Source organism: Danio rerio, chromosome 20 (genome assembly GCF_052040795.2).
Source record: "Danio rerio strain M-AB ecotype USA chromosome 20, GRCz13ab, whole genome shotgun sequence".
In the NCBI taxonomy this organism is placed as follows: domain Eukaryota; kingdom Metazoa; phylum Chordata; class Actinopteri; order Cypriniformes; family Danionidae; genus Danio; species Danio rerio.
The window spans coordinates 15,188,320-15,205,495 of record NC_141040.1 but is presented as its reverse complement, the minus strand read 5'-3'; the positions used below and the strand labels follow the sequence as shown (position 1 = coordinate 15,205,495).

The window sequence follows — 17,176 nt, the reverse complement described above, 5'->3', positions numbered from 1 at the left end:
AGCAGCAGCAGGATAATCTGCCATTCGTGAGTCTTTTATGCAGAGTAATCTCCTCAAGTCTTTGGATAACTATTTATTCAGACGTTAATGTCCAAACATGTCTTTATATAAGTTCAGTATTGCTGTTGCTGATGAAATATAAAACAGAATGCAAAATTTAAATATGTTCCAGTGAGCTAGCTATTAATTAACAGATACAAACATCTCTACCGAAGTCTCTCTACTTGACGGGTGGTCTCGCACTTCCACCATGTTTGCAGTTTATTTACACTTTTCACCTGTGGTTGTAGATTAAATTGAATTCACTTCTAACGCACGATGTACTGTGGGCAATAACAGTGGTCATTGTATAGACGCTTCTACAATTTAAACTTACCGGAAATAGTAAACTATACGAGAACCTTTAGCACACTCTTTCAACATACTATGATTTGGGACTAATTCTATTCTCAGATACTATTTTGGATGGACAGTATGCGAATTGGGATGCAGCATATGAATTCGGACATACTACTTAGCTCACATACTGTTTTTAGCGTAATGTATAAGTATGAAAATAGCATCTTTTTACTTTCCATCTATATTAAAAGAATAATCAAGCTTTAAATAGGAAAATTATTAAAGCTATTTTAGATGCTAATGGTAAAATCTAATGGTAATGGTAAAAACTCAACTGTTTAACTCTGAGGAGCTGTAAAACGAAAAATAAAAATCCCAACCAAAAAGTTAATTGTTCCTTTAGGGCACTTAACTACATTGATTTCAGAACGACTTTTTAAAGTTTATTTATAGCAAGTTTAGTGAATATTTGTCATCAATATGTACTCATTTACATCTAGAAGTTACATTAAAAGTTGGTCAAAAATGCACAATGCACAGCTTTCAGATGCCATCTTGAATATTTGAGCTCAAACATCAGAAATAGAAGGATTATAAGATATCAAAGGCAACAAAAGTACATTTACATTGCCTACAAAAAAAATTGATTAGATGAAGGCATCTCGGGAGACAAAAAAAAATAAGATTAGAATTTGGATGTGCCCTCCTACAGCGTTTTCAGCTTTCAGACGCAGCCTTGGTGTGCCTCCAGGAACAGGATTGACCTAGAAACTTTCAGACAAATATGTGGAAGCAGGTTAAAGCTGAACTTTGCAGGACATTGACCATACAGGAGATGTATTAGACACCCTTTGCCTTCTCTTTACTGTCTTGCTAACATTGAAACAGGAAATTAAAAGTGGGATAAATCAATTTTCCATCCTCAATACAGCCAAATGCCATTATCTCCTTGTTATTTCAAAATGAAAAACCAGTGGTGGTACTGGGGGAACAGACATTCTCACTAAAAAAAATATTAGACCAAGGGTTAATGCTTTATTTTGGTGGTCCATTTGAGAATTAGTAGACTGCCTGCTTGTCTATCTGTTGATACTGCTCCTTCAACAGACCTTTAACTGTTTATAAGAAACTTTGCAAGTACATGTCAACTTACACCAACCCTCAACTAACAATCTACTAATGATAATTAGTTGGCATGTACCTTAACTTAAACTAAACAAACAGACCATTTAAATAAAGTGTGACAGACCAAGCTAAATTTCTATACTTCTATTTATCGCCAATATTCAGATAGATTTCCTGGGAAAAGAAAACAGGTATTTTTCAGTAAATTTCTGGAGTACAAACAAGGACTATAGCAACAAATTATGTGCAGACAAAAAAAAAATCTTCAAGTGATGAAAGGTTATTCATTTAGTATTTTAAAAGATTATGAACGGTATACATGACATATACAGTATACCAATCAGTGGATACAAGATTTGTTGTATTTGTTACCAAACAGGGTTACAATGTCAATGTACAATGTTACAATGTCTCAAAATCACAAGCTTTAGAAACAAATGTGCGTTAGTCTCTTAGCATGATAAAATTAAAACATTCACTGTCTTTTATAGTGCATGCCCTTACATTCTACTGTTTAATTGATTGTAACTCAAATGATTAATATATGTGCAAACACCTCATTGCTTGCATACTTCAACATCTGTTGACAACAAGAATGTCAGACAGTAAGAAGTATCTCGCAATCACAAGCATTTGAACATTTCGACACCAAAATACAAGTTTGCCTCATCTGACAAATGGAGAAATGATACAAAAGTACCACTGGACTAAAATTCTGCAACAATTTTAAAACAGAAGGGTCATACAGTCCCAATTCTTTGGAATAAAACAAGCAGTTGCAGTTTTTCAGAATAAACTTTTATAGAAATTGTATATGAGTGATTGCCAAAAGTTTTGGTGCACATCCTCTAAATCACTGAGCTCAGGTGTTTGATCAGCTCCATGAGCACATTTGTATTAACACAGTTCACACATCTTTTTTCCTTCTGATCCCCGATACGCTTGCGTCATTAAGCTGCTGTTTTGTGTACAGCTGTTGCTAGGTGACAGCCACAAAAGCAAAGCGCCATAATGGAGACTTCCGCATACCTTTTAAAAACATTAAAAATCTTCAGAACATCGTGTGATGTCTGCAGAGGTCATTTTTGGTGGAGATAAGCAGACAGATAGGCCAAGATAGGTGATACGCAGACATACACATGTGAATGAATGTTATGAGAACTCAAGTTTGTTGTACAGTTGGTGGTTTACTTCTGGTATTTGGTATGATTGCATTCATATCAGAAGTAAATCGTACCAGTTTGCACAAATCGTACCCCAGGCCACCTCTTTTAGGTGAACTCATGGTTCTAAAGTTTACCCAAGTTCAGAAGACACGTTTACACTATCAAACGAACCCAGATGTGGACCAAAATTGCAAGTGTGAAAGCACCCTAAAAGTAGTGTTATAACAAAGTTGAAACAATTGGGAGCACAACCCTTAAAATGGTAGGCCATGTAAAATTAGTGAGGTTAATGCATGCTGAGCTGCACAGTGGGCAGTAGTCACCAACTGTCTGCAGATTCAGACCTCCAAACTTTATATGGCCTTCAGATGCGCTCAACAACAGTCTTAGAGAGCTTCAGGAATGGTTTTTCATGTTCGAGCAGCTGCATCTAAACCAAAACAAATGCAATGCAAAAATTGGGATACAGTTGTGTAAAACAGGCTGTCGCAGAGTCTAGAGCACTGGAGACAAGATAGCTGGAGTGACCAATCATGCTTCTCTGTCTGGCATTCTCATGAATGAGTCTAGGTTTGGCAGGTGCCAGGAAAATTGTACTTGCCTGACTATATTTTGCCAAGTGTAAAGTTTGCTTGGTTCCAGTGAAGAAATCTCCTCATGCTTCGGCATACCAAGTCATTTTGAACAATTTCCTACTCTAAACTTTGTGGAATCAGTTTAGGGATGTTACTGTTCCAACATGACTGCTCATCAGTGCACAAAATAACAACCCAGGCTTATTCTGAAAACATTTCGGGAGATATACACATCACAGGAGATACATTTGATTGCAGTTTTTGTTTTTGCAAATCCACCAGAAGCCACTGTGTATTCTTTTTGAGATCTCAAATTTCTCTTGTGAGTGCCATTCGCACCTGCTTGTCTCGTGTAAATCCATCAAAAGCTGATATTGACTGACTGATTGGTCGACTGACCCAACCTCCTTCTTCCCTAAACCCAACCAATACTGTTTTCTAAAGCACTGATTGACCCACCCGCCCACTTCCCTTAACCCAATGGACAGTTTTGAAAAGCAATCCAGAAAAAGAAAAGCCCTTGCCTGATTTTTACGTTTTCAGATTTTACCACATTCTCACACTGTTATTTACTTGTTTCTTTGTTTTTATTTTTTGGCTTCTGTTTTTGTCTTACCTGCTTTCTGGAACCATGGTGAGCTGACTGGTAACAACGGGAAAGCCATCCATTTGGAGGTTAGCAGTCAGCGGGTAAGCGCAAAAAGCAATGATGTCATACCAATCCCATAGTGTTCATTTTAAAAATAAAATGCAGCCATACATACTTCTGGTGATCTCCAGAAATTTATATAGGACTATGTTTTTAGAATGATGCAAAATGTTGCTAAATAAGGTCCATAAAGACGTGGATGACCAAGTTTGGTGTGGAAAAGTTTGACTAGTCCTGACCTTAACCCAACTGAACACACATTCCAAAACTTTGTGGAAAGCGGGAAAGTTGAAGCTATTATATCTTTAAATGGCAAATCAACTCCACAATAAACCTTACGTATTCAGATTAGGATGTCATTAAAATTCATGTGCATGTAAAGACAGATGTCCCAAAACTTTTGACAATATAGTATATCTGGTGTCCTACCTTTGCACATGCAAAAAGCTATGAGTGTTTAATCCATAGTCCTTGTAGCAGATTTACATTGCAATGCTTTTGCTTAATGAGCTTGTTATTTCCCAACATAAGCATACCTCCACACACATACACACACCTCAAGATATAAACTAAAAAACGATGCTGGGAATATCAGATAGCCGCTGACCAGATCAGATCTGACTGAATCCCACATACTCATAGACACTTAAGCTTTCCCGTTGATTCCCTTGTGTCTAAACTCCGGCATGCTCCACACACGTTGTGTTTTCTCTGCTGTCTGACCCTTCTCCACATCCTCACACACAGTCTTGACATCTACCCCGTCTTCCTCTGAGCCATAGCTGTTTGATTTCAGTCCCAATGTGCTGCCGAAAGGGTTGATCCGCACTCTTGACCTGAAGCTCATCAGCGATAGGCTTATAGAGCGTCTGTTGCTCCATTGCTGGGTCAAACGTTGAGCCTCTTGCTCCTCGTGAACGCGCTCAAGGCTTTCCACAAGCACAGAACGGAAGAGACCGGAAACCTCCTGCACCTCCGGTTCATTCTCCATCAGCACCTGACGAAACCTGAAAAGATAAAGAGAGAAGAGCACTTTTGTCAAAAGAGCTTTAATTTAAGTACCAATTCTTATCATTAACTGGTGGCTTTTACCTGCCTACTATTAATACACTGGCTGTTTATTAGTACTTATGAAGTACATATTCTACAAGAACTTATTCTATGTCCCTAATCCTACCAAAAGCTGACTAATACCTTCACTATAAATAACCAGCGAATTAGGAGTTTATTGAGCCAGACATCTTAGGTAATGTTTTATAAATAGTGAGAATTGTGCAGTACCTTAAAATGAAGTGTGACTTACAAGATGTACAATTCATGCTACAAACCAACCCTTACCTAAGGCTGTTTGCTTACTAAACTACAGTACAACTTTGCTGACTACTGATGTAGAATAAGATCATACTTTAAAATCAAATCATATAACTTTTATTGTCACGTCATCAGCAGCACGTGCAAAATACAGACAGTGCAAAATACAACAACATAATCCCAAAAAACAGGACAATGTAAAATTGACAGCTATATGTACAATGAATAGGTGTCCACATAGTTGTAAGCAGTATTGTTTCAAGTATGGATTGATTAAAGTGCAGTGCATGCTACATATTGATGGTGTGCAGTGAGGGGTAAGGAAGAGTCTGTGTGTGGGTGTGTTAAGTGTTCATTAGCCTGAGGGAAGAAGCTTTCCTTCAGCCGGTTAGTGCGTGACCGGATGCTGCAGACTGTCTGCCTGAGGGTAGCAGAGAGAAAAGTCTATGGCTTGGGTGGCTGGAGTTCAAAATGACAAATTCTATCAGAGTACTGAGGTACTCAAACAGTTGAGTACTAAAACAGTTAAAATCTTAATAATAAACACTTAATAAGCCATGTAATAAGCCAATAGTCAATACTGTGAATTGTTACTTTAATTTATTTGGTGCAAAATACCAAAATTTCAGAAGTCAAAACATTCTGCCCATTTCAAAAAAGCATTTGTTTGTAAGATATTTAATATCACTGTTAAAAATTGTCCCGTTAAAAAACGGTAAAATACTGGCAGCTGCAGTTGCCAGCAATGTACTGTTATTTTACAGTATGTTGCTGTAAAAATACATGGACTACATTGAAATTCACAACACTCAAGTGAACTCATTTTGTTTACTGAAAGCAACTGCCTCAAACTTGCCAACTGCTGTATGAGTTTATGAAGTAATGTGCTATAGAAGCATGCTTTTAACGATAACTTATTTTAGTTAATTAGAAAAGTTCTGTTTGACTCAAATGTCTTAAATTTAACATCAGCACACATACATGTAAAGTTGGAATTAACACAGCGAGATTCTGACTGCAACAGCAACTGAGCAGCCACTATCTTTACATAAAGAAACTTTATTTATGAAAGAATAACATCAGCAGTTCATTGTTCGTCTTTAACTCATACACTGGCTCTACTCTCCTCCACAACGGTGACACACAGAAGAAATTTGCTTCAGGTTTTACAGTAAAATACTGTTTTTTCCTTGATTTAACGGTAAACTACTGGCAGCTGTGGTTGCCAGCAATCTACTGTTTTTTTACAGTCTACTTCCGTAGTTTAAATTAACAGTATATTCCTGTTAAAAAAAAAATTTTACACTGTGTTTTTAACTCTCATACATTTAATCCTTTAAACCACAGAGCAAATACCCCATATTTAATGAAAGTGTCCACACTACTAAGTGTTTAAGAAACATGTAGCAAAGCTGAAGTAAATGAATTAATTAAATGACTAATTAAAAGATAATTGAGGATTAGCAATGAACAAATGAAGAAATACTGAAGGGAAAAAAACAAGAACAGAACATACAAAAAAACTACAACTTTAGTCACAGCATTATAATGAAATAACCTCAACAAATGATTAAATCATTTAAATGATCAGCGGATGATAAAAACTCTACAAACATCATCACCAGCTACACTTATTACTTAATACATTTATTTTTGTATAACATTTACTAAAGTTCTTCTTGAGAAAAAAGTTAAAGTTTTACGTCACCATCATGGAGAACGTTCGAGGTTACAGAAGTAACCCTTCGTTCCCCGAGGAGGGGAACGGAAGTGCCATGAATGGGAGGATTCGGATCAGAAGCCGCTTATCTGGAGAGTATTGAACGGGCCAATGAATGAAATTAATTGGCAGCGTAAGCTTGCGCAGGTGTGCGACATCTGCAATCATCTCAGCATATAAGCACACCTGAAGCCAGCAGACGCCATCCTTTTAAGCTGAAGAGACTTTCAAACAGCTAAGGGACAGTCATTATGGCGACGGAATATGGCACTTCCGTTCCCCTCCTCGGGGAACGAAGGGTTACTTCTGTAACCTCGAACGTTCCCCTTCGGTTGGGGAACTTCAGTGCCATGAATGGGAGAATATGGAAAGCGCCATAATGACTGCACCTTACCAACACCCCCGATGAGGAGATAGTCAAGCAAGCGTGACGCACCCACATCATGGGGGGCGCGGTCCTCCAACGTGTCCCTGGCCCTAATTTATCCTACTTCAACAGAAGTTTTACGGATTTAGATATATTTTTTGGGAAGTCGTGAGCATCTAGATAATTCTAGGAAATACGACAGTACGTTGGGAAGCGTGCAATCCCGATAGGGAGGACGCTGCGGAGGCCATCCGTTACCCAAGGGGGGGATAGATGGCAGAATTTACCTATGGACTAGCCCTAAAAAGGGGGAGTACGCATAGCAAAGAGTGGTTAGCGGAGAGGGAAGACACGGGTCCGCCCAGGGGGGGGACTTAACCGTGGCGGAATAAGCATATGGGATCGCCTAGTGGGGATCACGCATAGCAGGCACCTATACCCAAAACGCGGGCTGACCAGCGGGCAGACCTACAACGTAGTGGGCCAGCAAGTGACTCCTCCGCTGAGTCAGTGCTGGGGGCCACGGAGGAATCTGCAGGGCTCACCTGACGGGGAACTTTACTGACAGATAAAAAAGGCGCACGTACCTCCGTGTTAGGGAGAATGGCGCAGCAAGCGTGTTTCAACACCCTACCGAGTTGTCTCCTCAATCACCAAAGGGTTACCTAATACCCTTGAGGAAACCGGCTCCACTCGCAGATTGTAAAACCTTGCAAATGTGTTGGGTGTCGCCCAGCCCGCAGCTCTACAGATGTCTGTTAGAGAGGCGCCGCGTGCATGCGCCCAAGAGGATGCAACGCTCCGAGTGGAGTGTGCACGTACTCCCGGGGGACACGGCTGACCTCGACTCGAATAAGCGAGTGAAATGGCATCCACAATCCAGTGGGATAATCTTTGTTTCGATACGGCACTTCCCTGCTGCCGACCGCCATAACAGACAAAGAGCTGCTCAGATGATCTAAAATTCTGAGTACGGTCCACATAAATGCGCAGAGCGCGAACTGGACAAAGTAAAGAAAGGGCTGGGTCTGCCTCCTCCGGGGGCAGCGCTTGCAGGTTCACTACCTGATCTCTAAAGGGGGTGGTAGGAACCTTGGGCACATAACCGGGGCGGGGTCTCAGGATAACGTGAGAGTAATCCGGCCCGAATTCCAGGCACGAGTCACTGACCGAAAATGCCTCCAGGTCCCCGACCCTCTTGATGGAGGCCAACGCAACCAGCAGAGCTGTCTTCAGGGACAGAAATCTTAGAGATACTGATTCGAGTGGCTCAAAGGGATCGGATCGCAGACTCGTGAGAACGAGGGCGAGATCCCAAGAGGGCATGAGAGGGGGGCGAGATGGATTAATTCGCCTAGCACCCCTAAGGAACTGGATGACCAGGTTATGCTTTCCCACGGTGCCGCCAGCTACCGCGCTATGATAAGCGGAGATGGCGGCCACGTAAACCTTGAGAGTGGAGGGCGACAGCCTGCTGTCCAACTTCTCTTGAAGGAAAGAGAGCACAACACTAATCTGGCAATTTCGGGGGTCTTCTCTGCGAGAGACGCACCATTCAGTGAATAGACTCCACTTCAGGGCGTAGGCGCGCCTCGTGGAGGGGGCTCTAGCCTGAGTGATGGTATTAACCACCGCAGTCGGTAGGTTACCTAAGTCTTCCTCGCGTCTAGGGACCACACGTGGAGGTTCCAAAGATCGGGGCGAGGGTGCCAGATGGTGCCCTGTCCCTGAGAGAGTAGGTCCTCTCTCAAAGGGATCCGCCAGGGGAGGGCCGTCGCGAGGAGTGAGAGCTCTGATATCCAGGTCCGGTTGGGCCAAAGGGGCGCAACTAGCAGAACCTGTTCCTCGTCCTCCCTGACCTTGCACAGAAACTGCGCGAGCAGGCTCACTGGGGGAAACGCATACTTGCGCATGCCCCGAGGCCAGCTGTGGGCCAGTGCATCCGTGCCGAGAGAGCCCTCGGTCAGGGAAAAAAACAACTGGCAGTGAGCGTTCTCGGGGGAAGCAAACAGATCGATCTGGGCCTCCCCGAATCGCGCCCATATCAGCTGAACAGACTCGGGGTGGAGTCTCCATTCTCCAGGGCGTAACAGCTGTCGTGAGAGCGCATCGGCTGCACGATTGAGCGTGCCTGGGATGTGAATGGCGCGCAGCGATTTCAGCCGCGGGTGACTCCAGAGGAGCAGACGGCGGGCGAGCTGAGACATGCGGCGAGAGCGCATACCCCCCATGCGGTTGATATACGCCGCCGCCGCCGTACTGTCCGTCCTGACCAGCACGTGTTGCCGCTCCAGCACCGGTAAAAAGCGGTGGAGAGCGAGGAACACTGCCAACAGCTCTAGGCGATTGATATGCCAATGCAGCTGGGCACCCTTCCAGAGGCCCGCAGCCGCATGCCCGCGACACACGGCCCCCCAACCCGTGTTGGAAGCGTCTGTTGAAACAACAACATGGCTGGACGCCTGTCCTAGAGGCACACCGGCCTGTAGGAACGAGGGGTCGTTCCAAGGGCTGAGGGCGCGGCGACACAGCGCAGTAACCGAGACCCGGTGTGTGCCCGCGTGCCATGCGCGTCTGGGGACCCGATCGTGAAGCCAGTGCTGAAGTGGTCTCATATGGAGCAACCCGAGCGGCGTGACGGCGGCTGCGGATGCCATATGCCCCAGGAGCCTCTGAAAGAACTTCAGTGGGACCACTAGTTTGCTGTCGAGCTCCCTCAGACAGTTCAGCAACAGGCGAGCGCGTTCCTCGGAGAGGTGCGCTACCATGGTGATCGAGTCCAGCTCCATCCCGAGAAAAGAAATCCTCTGCACGGGGGCGAGTTTGCTCTTTTCTCGGTTGACCTGAAGCCCCAGTAGGCGGAGATGCCGAAGCACCTCGTCCCTGTGCATAATCAATTGCTCCCGCGAGTGGGCTAAAATCAGCCAGTCGTCGAGATAATTGAGTATGCGAATGCCCGCGAGCCGAAGGGGCGCTAGGGCACCCTCCGCGAGTTTGGTGAAGACCCGCGGAGACAGAGAGAGCCCGAAGGGGAGGACCTTGTACTGCCACGCTCGACCCTCGAACGCAACCCGCAGAAATTGGCGGTGGCGTGGAAGAATGGAGACATGGAAATACGCGTCCTTCAGGTCTATGGCTGCAAACCAATCCCGAGGACGAACGCATTGGAGAATGCGCCTCTGCGTGAGCATTCTGAACGGCAGCTTGTGCAGACAGCGGTTCAAAACGCGCAGATCTAGGATTGGCCGTGACCCACCGCTCTTTTTGGGTACGATGAAGTATGGGCTGTAAAACCCACTCTCCATCTCGGCTGGAGGAACCGGCTCGATTGCACCCTTCGCCAGGAGGGCAGCAATCTCCTCTCGCAAGACAGGGGCGGACAGGGGGTTGACCCTGGAGAAATACACGCCCGTAAACTTGGGGGGCCGTTTCGCGAACTGAATCGCGTAACCGAGTCTGATTGTGCGTATGAGCCACCGCGAGGGGCTGGCCCGCGCTAACCAGGCAGGCAGAGCCCTCGCTAATGGAGTCATCGCTACAATCGCTGACGTACCAGCGGTGGGGCAGCGCGGAGTGGGTGTGCTGATCCGGGAAGCACGAGGGTCCCGCGGAAAAGCTGGAGGAGAGCGATTCGCTCTGGCTCCGCACCCTGACTCCGGAGAGGGGGCTGGAGGGCTGAGGGAAGGGAGACCGTCCCCCCAGCGCTCGTGAGCCACTGGCGAAGCACGTAGAGTCTGCGAGCCGGAAGGCAGCGCGTCCCGGACTGGCAGAACTCGTGCAGTCACATCCGGGGAAGGGGAAAAGTGCTCTTTTACTGATGTTTTGGTGGCACTGAAAAGTACCGTTGTTATCGGGGCCCCGCCCTCCAGCGGGGAAAGAGCAAGTTTCCTCTTCTCCGGATGGCCTGTCTCAGGGACGCTTCGCGGTCCGTTTACCGGACTTAACGGCGCCCTGGGCAGGAGGGGCTGCCTGCTTTCGAGGTGAACGCCGCGCCCGCTTGGCCGGAGGCGCAGGCGGGGGCGGGGCAGCACTCGTTGGCGGGCGCCCTCGGCGAGGAACAGCGGAGGTGGATGGCTCGGCGGGCGGAGCGGGCTTACGGCCACGCCGATAGATGACATTGCCCATCGCATCCGACTGCTCTTTCACCGCCTTGAATTCCTGGGTGAATTCACCGACGGTGTCGCCGAACAGGCCAGCCTGGGATATGGGCGAGTCAAGAAAGCGAACTTTGTCAACGTCGCGCATATCGGCCAGGTTTAGCCAGAGGTGGCGTTCCTGAACCACAAGTGTGGACATCGTCCTCCCCAGCGCACACGCGGCGGACTTAGTAGTCCGAAGAGCATAGTCGGTCGCGGTGCGCAGCTCATGTAATAAGCTTGGGTTGGACCCGCCCTCGTGCAGCTCGGCCAGCGCCTGCGCTTGGTAGCGCTGGTAGGTGGCCATCGCGTGCAAAGCAGAAGCAGCCTGGCCCGCAGCCTTATAAGCTCTGGCTCCGAGGGAGGCAGACAACCTACAGGCTTTGGACGGGAGGCGGGGCAAACCCCGCCACGTAGAGGCGCCGCGCGGACAAAGATTGACCGCGATAGCGCGCTCCACTGACGGGATCGCCTCATACCCCCTGGCAGCTCCGCCGTCAAGGGCGGTGAGGGCGGAGGCACTCGCAGCACGGGCAGAGAAAGGTGCCCTCCAGGACTGCGTGAGCCTACTGTGCACTTCCGGGAAGAAGGGGACGAGAGGCTTCGAAGGCTTCGCCTTCTGGTCCTCTACGTAGCACCCATCTAGTCGGTCCGGCCGCGGAGCTGGGGGATAAACCATCTCCAACCCCACGGCCGAAGCAGCCCGGGAAAGCACGGCTAACATGTCCGCTTCAGGATCCGATTTGACAGCGCTCACCTGCCCGGAGGGGGCGAGCGGGTCCGGATCTTCGTCGGACAGTGAAAGCCCACCCTCCGATGCCGCGGAGGACATCTGATCTCCGGTGTCAGCGAGTGTGAGAGCTACCATCTGGTTAGACGGATCACTCTCACCACCCGAAGCTTGGATGGAGCGCCGTGAGGAGCGAGAGGTCCGCGAGCCCGTGGGCGGCGGATTAGCTCCCGCTGAAACCCTCAGATCTGCCCGAGCGCCCGCTGCTTTTTTAGAACAGGAGGCAACTGGGGTGGCTCGCTCTCTTGCGAAAGTTAGCCGCGATCTTAGCTGTGCAACGGTCATGGCATCGCAATGACGACATGAACCGCCCGCGAGCACCGCATTAACATGCTGGACCCCCAAACATGCAATGCAGTGATCGTGTCCATCATCCGGAGACAGGAAACCCCCGCATCCAGAAACGCACAGTCGGAGCGCCATCCTGAAAAGGACGTGCTGCACGACTGTGTTGCTCTTTTAGGAAAGTTGCAACTATACGCACCGCTCTGGAGGACCGGACCCAAAGAACCGCAGGCAAGGGAGTAACCCAGCTCGACCGTCTGCCACCGCGAAGACCCACTCTGGACCGGGAGACACACTCGTTCGCTCTGAAGTGCTGATCAGCAAGAGGAACCCTCATCGACTCACTCAGAAAGGATCTGAAGCGAAAAGGATGGCGTCTGCTGGCTTCAGGTGTGCTTATATGCTGAGATGATTGCAGATGTCGCACACCTGCGCAAGCTTACGCTGCCAATTAATTTCATTCATTGGCCCGTTCAATACTCTCCAGATAAGCGGCTTCTGATCCGAATCCTCCCATTCATGGCACTGAAGTTCCCCAACCGAAGGGGAACAGAGGTTGCTTTAGTTGGGCTCTTAGCCCTGTCATTTTTAACATATATATATATCTTGACTGCTGCAATTGTTAAGAACTTTGTTTAAAAAAGCTCTTTTGATGTAGCAAGCCAGCCAAAAACCTAAATAAGATCTGGTGATGTTCATGTTGCTATTAAACGGCAGAGTCTGTTCTAATTAAGTATAATATAATTTATAGTTCCTATTCAATGTTTAATCTATTGTTTCACATTTTAGGTCTATATGTGGCAATGATTTCTGGAATTTTTAAGAATATCTTAGACAAAAACACTTTGCTCTATGGTGTAACTAGCACTCAAACAGACGTCAGTAATCGGCGTATGAACCTCAATAATGGTGACAACTAACAAAATTAACAGTTTAACTCACAAACAGGCAACTGAAAGTCTTAACATAAACAAAAGCAGAATCAAACATAAATAAAGAAAACTGTGAGACCATTATACAACATGTATTCATGCCGCAATGCATGCTGGGATATCTGTACTGTGCCACACCCAGCAAGCATTGCAGCATGAAACATTTGAACTGTTACCATTGTTGATATACAAGGTCTGATTCATGAGGTCTGAGTGTGTCTTTGTCATAACTGAACTGTTTTTGTATGTTATTTCTTAACTGTTAAGTATTTACGTAGTTATTTTATCTGTTTCCACTTCTCATTAATTAAATTAATGTCTGCATAAAATCTATTGCATGAGGCCCTTCTTCCAGATTTGTACTAAAACATTTGTCAGAACTAATTTCAGACAAATAGATTAATCTATCTATTGCCTTTCCCGCTTTATTGCTATAATAAAAGTGTTTTTGTAAACTCTGCATTACAGCAGTTGGAGAGTCTGAATTAATGAGTTCATGGGTGAAGAGCCCAACTAAACCATGACGGTTGCATCCATACATCTCTGCAATTACTCAAATAACTTATTAATAAAGTCATCTGGAATAGTAAAGTAAGTGTTCTTGCAGGACTTGCAGGAAAGAGTTCATCAAGACTCTTTGGATTTATCTTCAATGCCTCCTCCTTCAGCTTACCCTAGACTTGCTCAATAATGTTCGTGTCTGGTAACTGGGCTGGCGAATCCTGGAGCACCTTCACCATCCTTGCTTTCAGGAACGTTGATGTGAAGGCTGAAGTATGAGAAGGAGCGCTTTCCCGCTGAAGAATTTGCTCTCTCCTGTGGTTTGTAATTTAGGCCCTGTTTACACTAATGCGTTTTAGTTTGAAAACGCATAAGTTTTGCTACGGTTACACCATCCGTCCACACTACGCCGGAGTTCTCGAGCGCCGAAAACGGAGCGTTTCGAAAACGCTGGAGAGGCCGTTTTCATTCTAAAACGCTGCTGCTCCGTCTCAGTGTAGATGGGGAAAGACGGAGACATCTGAAAACGGAGGCGGGGCTGCAGACATTCGCCTCTCTGATTGGGGCTTTTCCTCAATATTAAGTAGCCTAACACACAGTTCAGTCCTGAATCTTCTCCGTGTAAGTTCAGACTTCGCAAGTTTGATCAAGGCTGCAGTCTCTTCTTTTCAGTTTGATATGGAAAACAGACTATACCGAGGACACGCGTCAATCTTCACAGGGAACAGTGTTTTTTATAACTTCATTCACATCACCTTGGCTACGTTGTTTCACTTTCTCAACAATAAAATGTAAACTTGATATAAGGAACTGCCTATTTTTATTTTAATATTAACAACTAAACAGACAGCAGAAATGTTGAGGCGTCGTGCTGCATATATGAGCGTCATCTTCACTGTGTGCATATTTATAACGGAGCCGATAACAACTGCCTCCTTTCAATTTCAGTGAAAATACGAAACATACCCTCTCTTTTGCTGAATATCAGTTTTAATAATCGATAATGGCCATTATAAAAGTATAACATACAATAAGTTTATACATTATAGGAAATAAAGGCAAGCGATCAGTCAATATACAGAATGTAGGCTACTTGCTTACATTAATCATTAACTTATCTTTGCGCTCAGCCAAAACACGTTACCTGAGAACAAGTAATAGATTCCAATGACCAAAGTCAGGGAATATGTCGTTAGATAAAGACAACAAGATGAATGAAATATCACGTTAAATAAATATAGTGAGATTAGATCCAGCGGGAGATGCTTGATGAGAAGTCCGACTAGCAGAGCTCTCATCTGGGTGGGTAGACAGGCTCCAGCGATTGCCAAAGTGTGTGTGTGGTCACGTGATGTGCGTTTTCAGCGTTTTGGTGTGGACGGAGAGCAGTTCAGAAACGCTGGGTAAAACGCGAGTGTGGACGCGGATCGTTTTCATTCTAAAACGCCGTTTTAAAACTAAAACGCACTAGTGTAAACGGGGCCTTAATGGGCGGCACAAATGTCTTGATATCTCAGGCTGTTGATGTTGGAATCCATTCTGCAGATCTCTCGCACGCCCCCATACTGACTGTAACCCCAAACCATGATTTTTCCTTCACCAAATTCAACTAATTTCAGTGAGAACCTTGGGTCCATGTGGATTCCAATAGGATGATTCATCAGAAAAATCTACCTTCTGCCACTTTTCCAAATGATCAACTAGAAGTGAAGTTATTATTTGTTGCTCTCACAACTTGGGTTGATGACAAGACTTTTGTCAAGTAGTGTAGTATGGGAGTATGCAATTTTAGATTACAGGATTTGTTATGTGGAGCAAGGAACAGCCAGCAGTTCGGGTAAGTGAACTGTAGACCAAACCCTGATGAATGAGAGGTGAGTCAAAGCCTATTGAAGGCAAGCCTGAAATGATTAGCCTAAAAAGCATAACAGCTACTGCTAATTCAGTCTATATGGTAGTATGCAGGAAAGGAGACCAAAAGCAACTATGTAATAGGTTAAAATATAAGTTAGTGTTTTGTTTTGATTTTATGGCAAGTAATACATCCATTTTCATCTCCCCCATAGAAAAAAAAAACATTCTGGGTTAATCTTTTATACTATGTGCAATATGGAGTGCACATGTTACGGGGATCAGAATTCAGATGACGGTGATCTGGAGCACTGGGATTCAGGTCAGGGTTTTTCTAAAACTTGCTAAAATCTTATCATAAATAAAATCATAATGTTTTGTAAGGGAGCTGAATATATGTAATCAAGTAATAAAAATCAAGTACTTGTAAATACTCAGACTACAGTTACTTTTTTATAGATTACAAGTTTACATTTTGTGGAAACACTTTAGTGTTACAACTCTATAACATCATGAAAACACACAATACCCCAGTAAATCGAAATTTATGAGAGTTCCTGGCCATATTGCTCTAGAAAACTTTTTATACAGAAGAGTCAAACTTTATATAGGAAAAAAAATTGAGCAAAATGATAATGGTCTAATCTGATTCGATATATTATGCTAAGCATAAGCATAATGTGTTTTTTAACACATTTTTAAACATAGTAGTTTTAATGACTCATTTCTATTAACTGATTTATTATGTCTTTGCCGTGATGACATTAAATGAGATTTGACTAGATATTTTTCAAGACGCTTCTATTCAGCTTAAAGTGACATTTAAAGTTTTAACTAGGTTAATTAGGTTAACTAGGCAGGTTAAGGTAATTAGGCAACTTATTGTATTTTGATAGTTTATTCTGTTGACAATTAAAAATATCTTAAGGGGGCTAATAATTTTTACATGTTTTTTTTTATTTTTTTTTAATCTAAACTGCTTTTATTCTAGCCGAAATTAGACAAATAAGACTTTTTCCAGAAGAAAAAAATATAATCAGACATAGTGTAAAAATTTCCTTGCTGTGTTAAACATCATTTGGGAAATATTTGAATGAGAAATAAAACCAGAGGGGGGCTAATAATTCTGACTTCAACTATATATTTATTATTAATTTGTTATTATTGTTATATTTTCAAGTAGTGCCTTTGCTGCTTATCCCTCGGTGTGAACTTGTTTTTAGCAACTGCTAGTTTTTTAGAATGTAGAATTGCAATGTGCGTGTATATCCAAAAGTCTGATTATTATTGTAGTGTGCACAATGTATGTGTGTTTTAATCACCCATAATAATTCTAATTATCCTTTACACAGCACAAACACTTCGGGCTCTTGGTCTCCGGGTAATTTTCGCTGCAGTTCTGTGAGAGCATATCATGAACACTCAACTC

The 17,176-nt window shown here is 44.5% G+C and overlaps 1 protein-coding gene and 1 long non-coding RNA gene across 2 annotated transcripts in view; one reads left to right on the top strand and one right to left on the bottom strand.

The window, feature by feature from the left end:
• Nucleotides 1-3,795: 3,795 nt before the first annotated feature.
• The window catches only part of rd3 (retinal degeneration 3, GUCY2D regulator), a 28,550-nt gene continuing 15,169 nt past the window's right edge, over nucleotides 3,796-17,176 (bottom strand). Inside the window, 1 exon segment of the mRNA NM_001080631.1 lies at nucleotides 3,796-4,861. Coding sequence (NP_001074100.1) covers nucleotides 4,501-4,861 — 361 coding nt within the window. The 3' untranslated portion in view covers nucleotides 3,796-4,500.
• On the top strand, nucleotides 3,802-16,211 carry LOC147832160 (uncharacterized). Its single transcript, XR_015518235.1, has 3 exons — nucleotides 3,802-6,886; nucleotides 13,017-14,220; nucleotides 15,368-16,211. It is a non-coding gene; the product is annotated as an uncharacterized LOC147832160 (long non-coding RNA).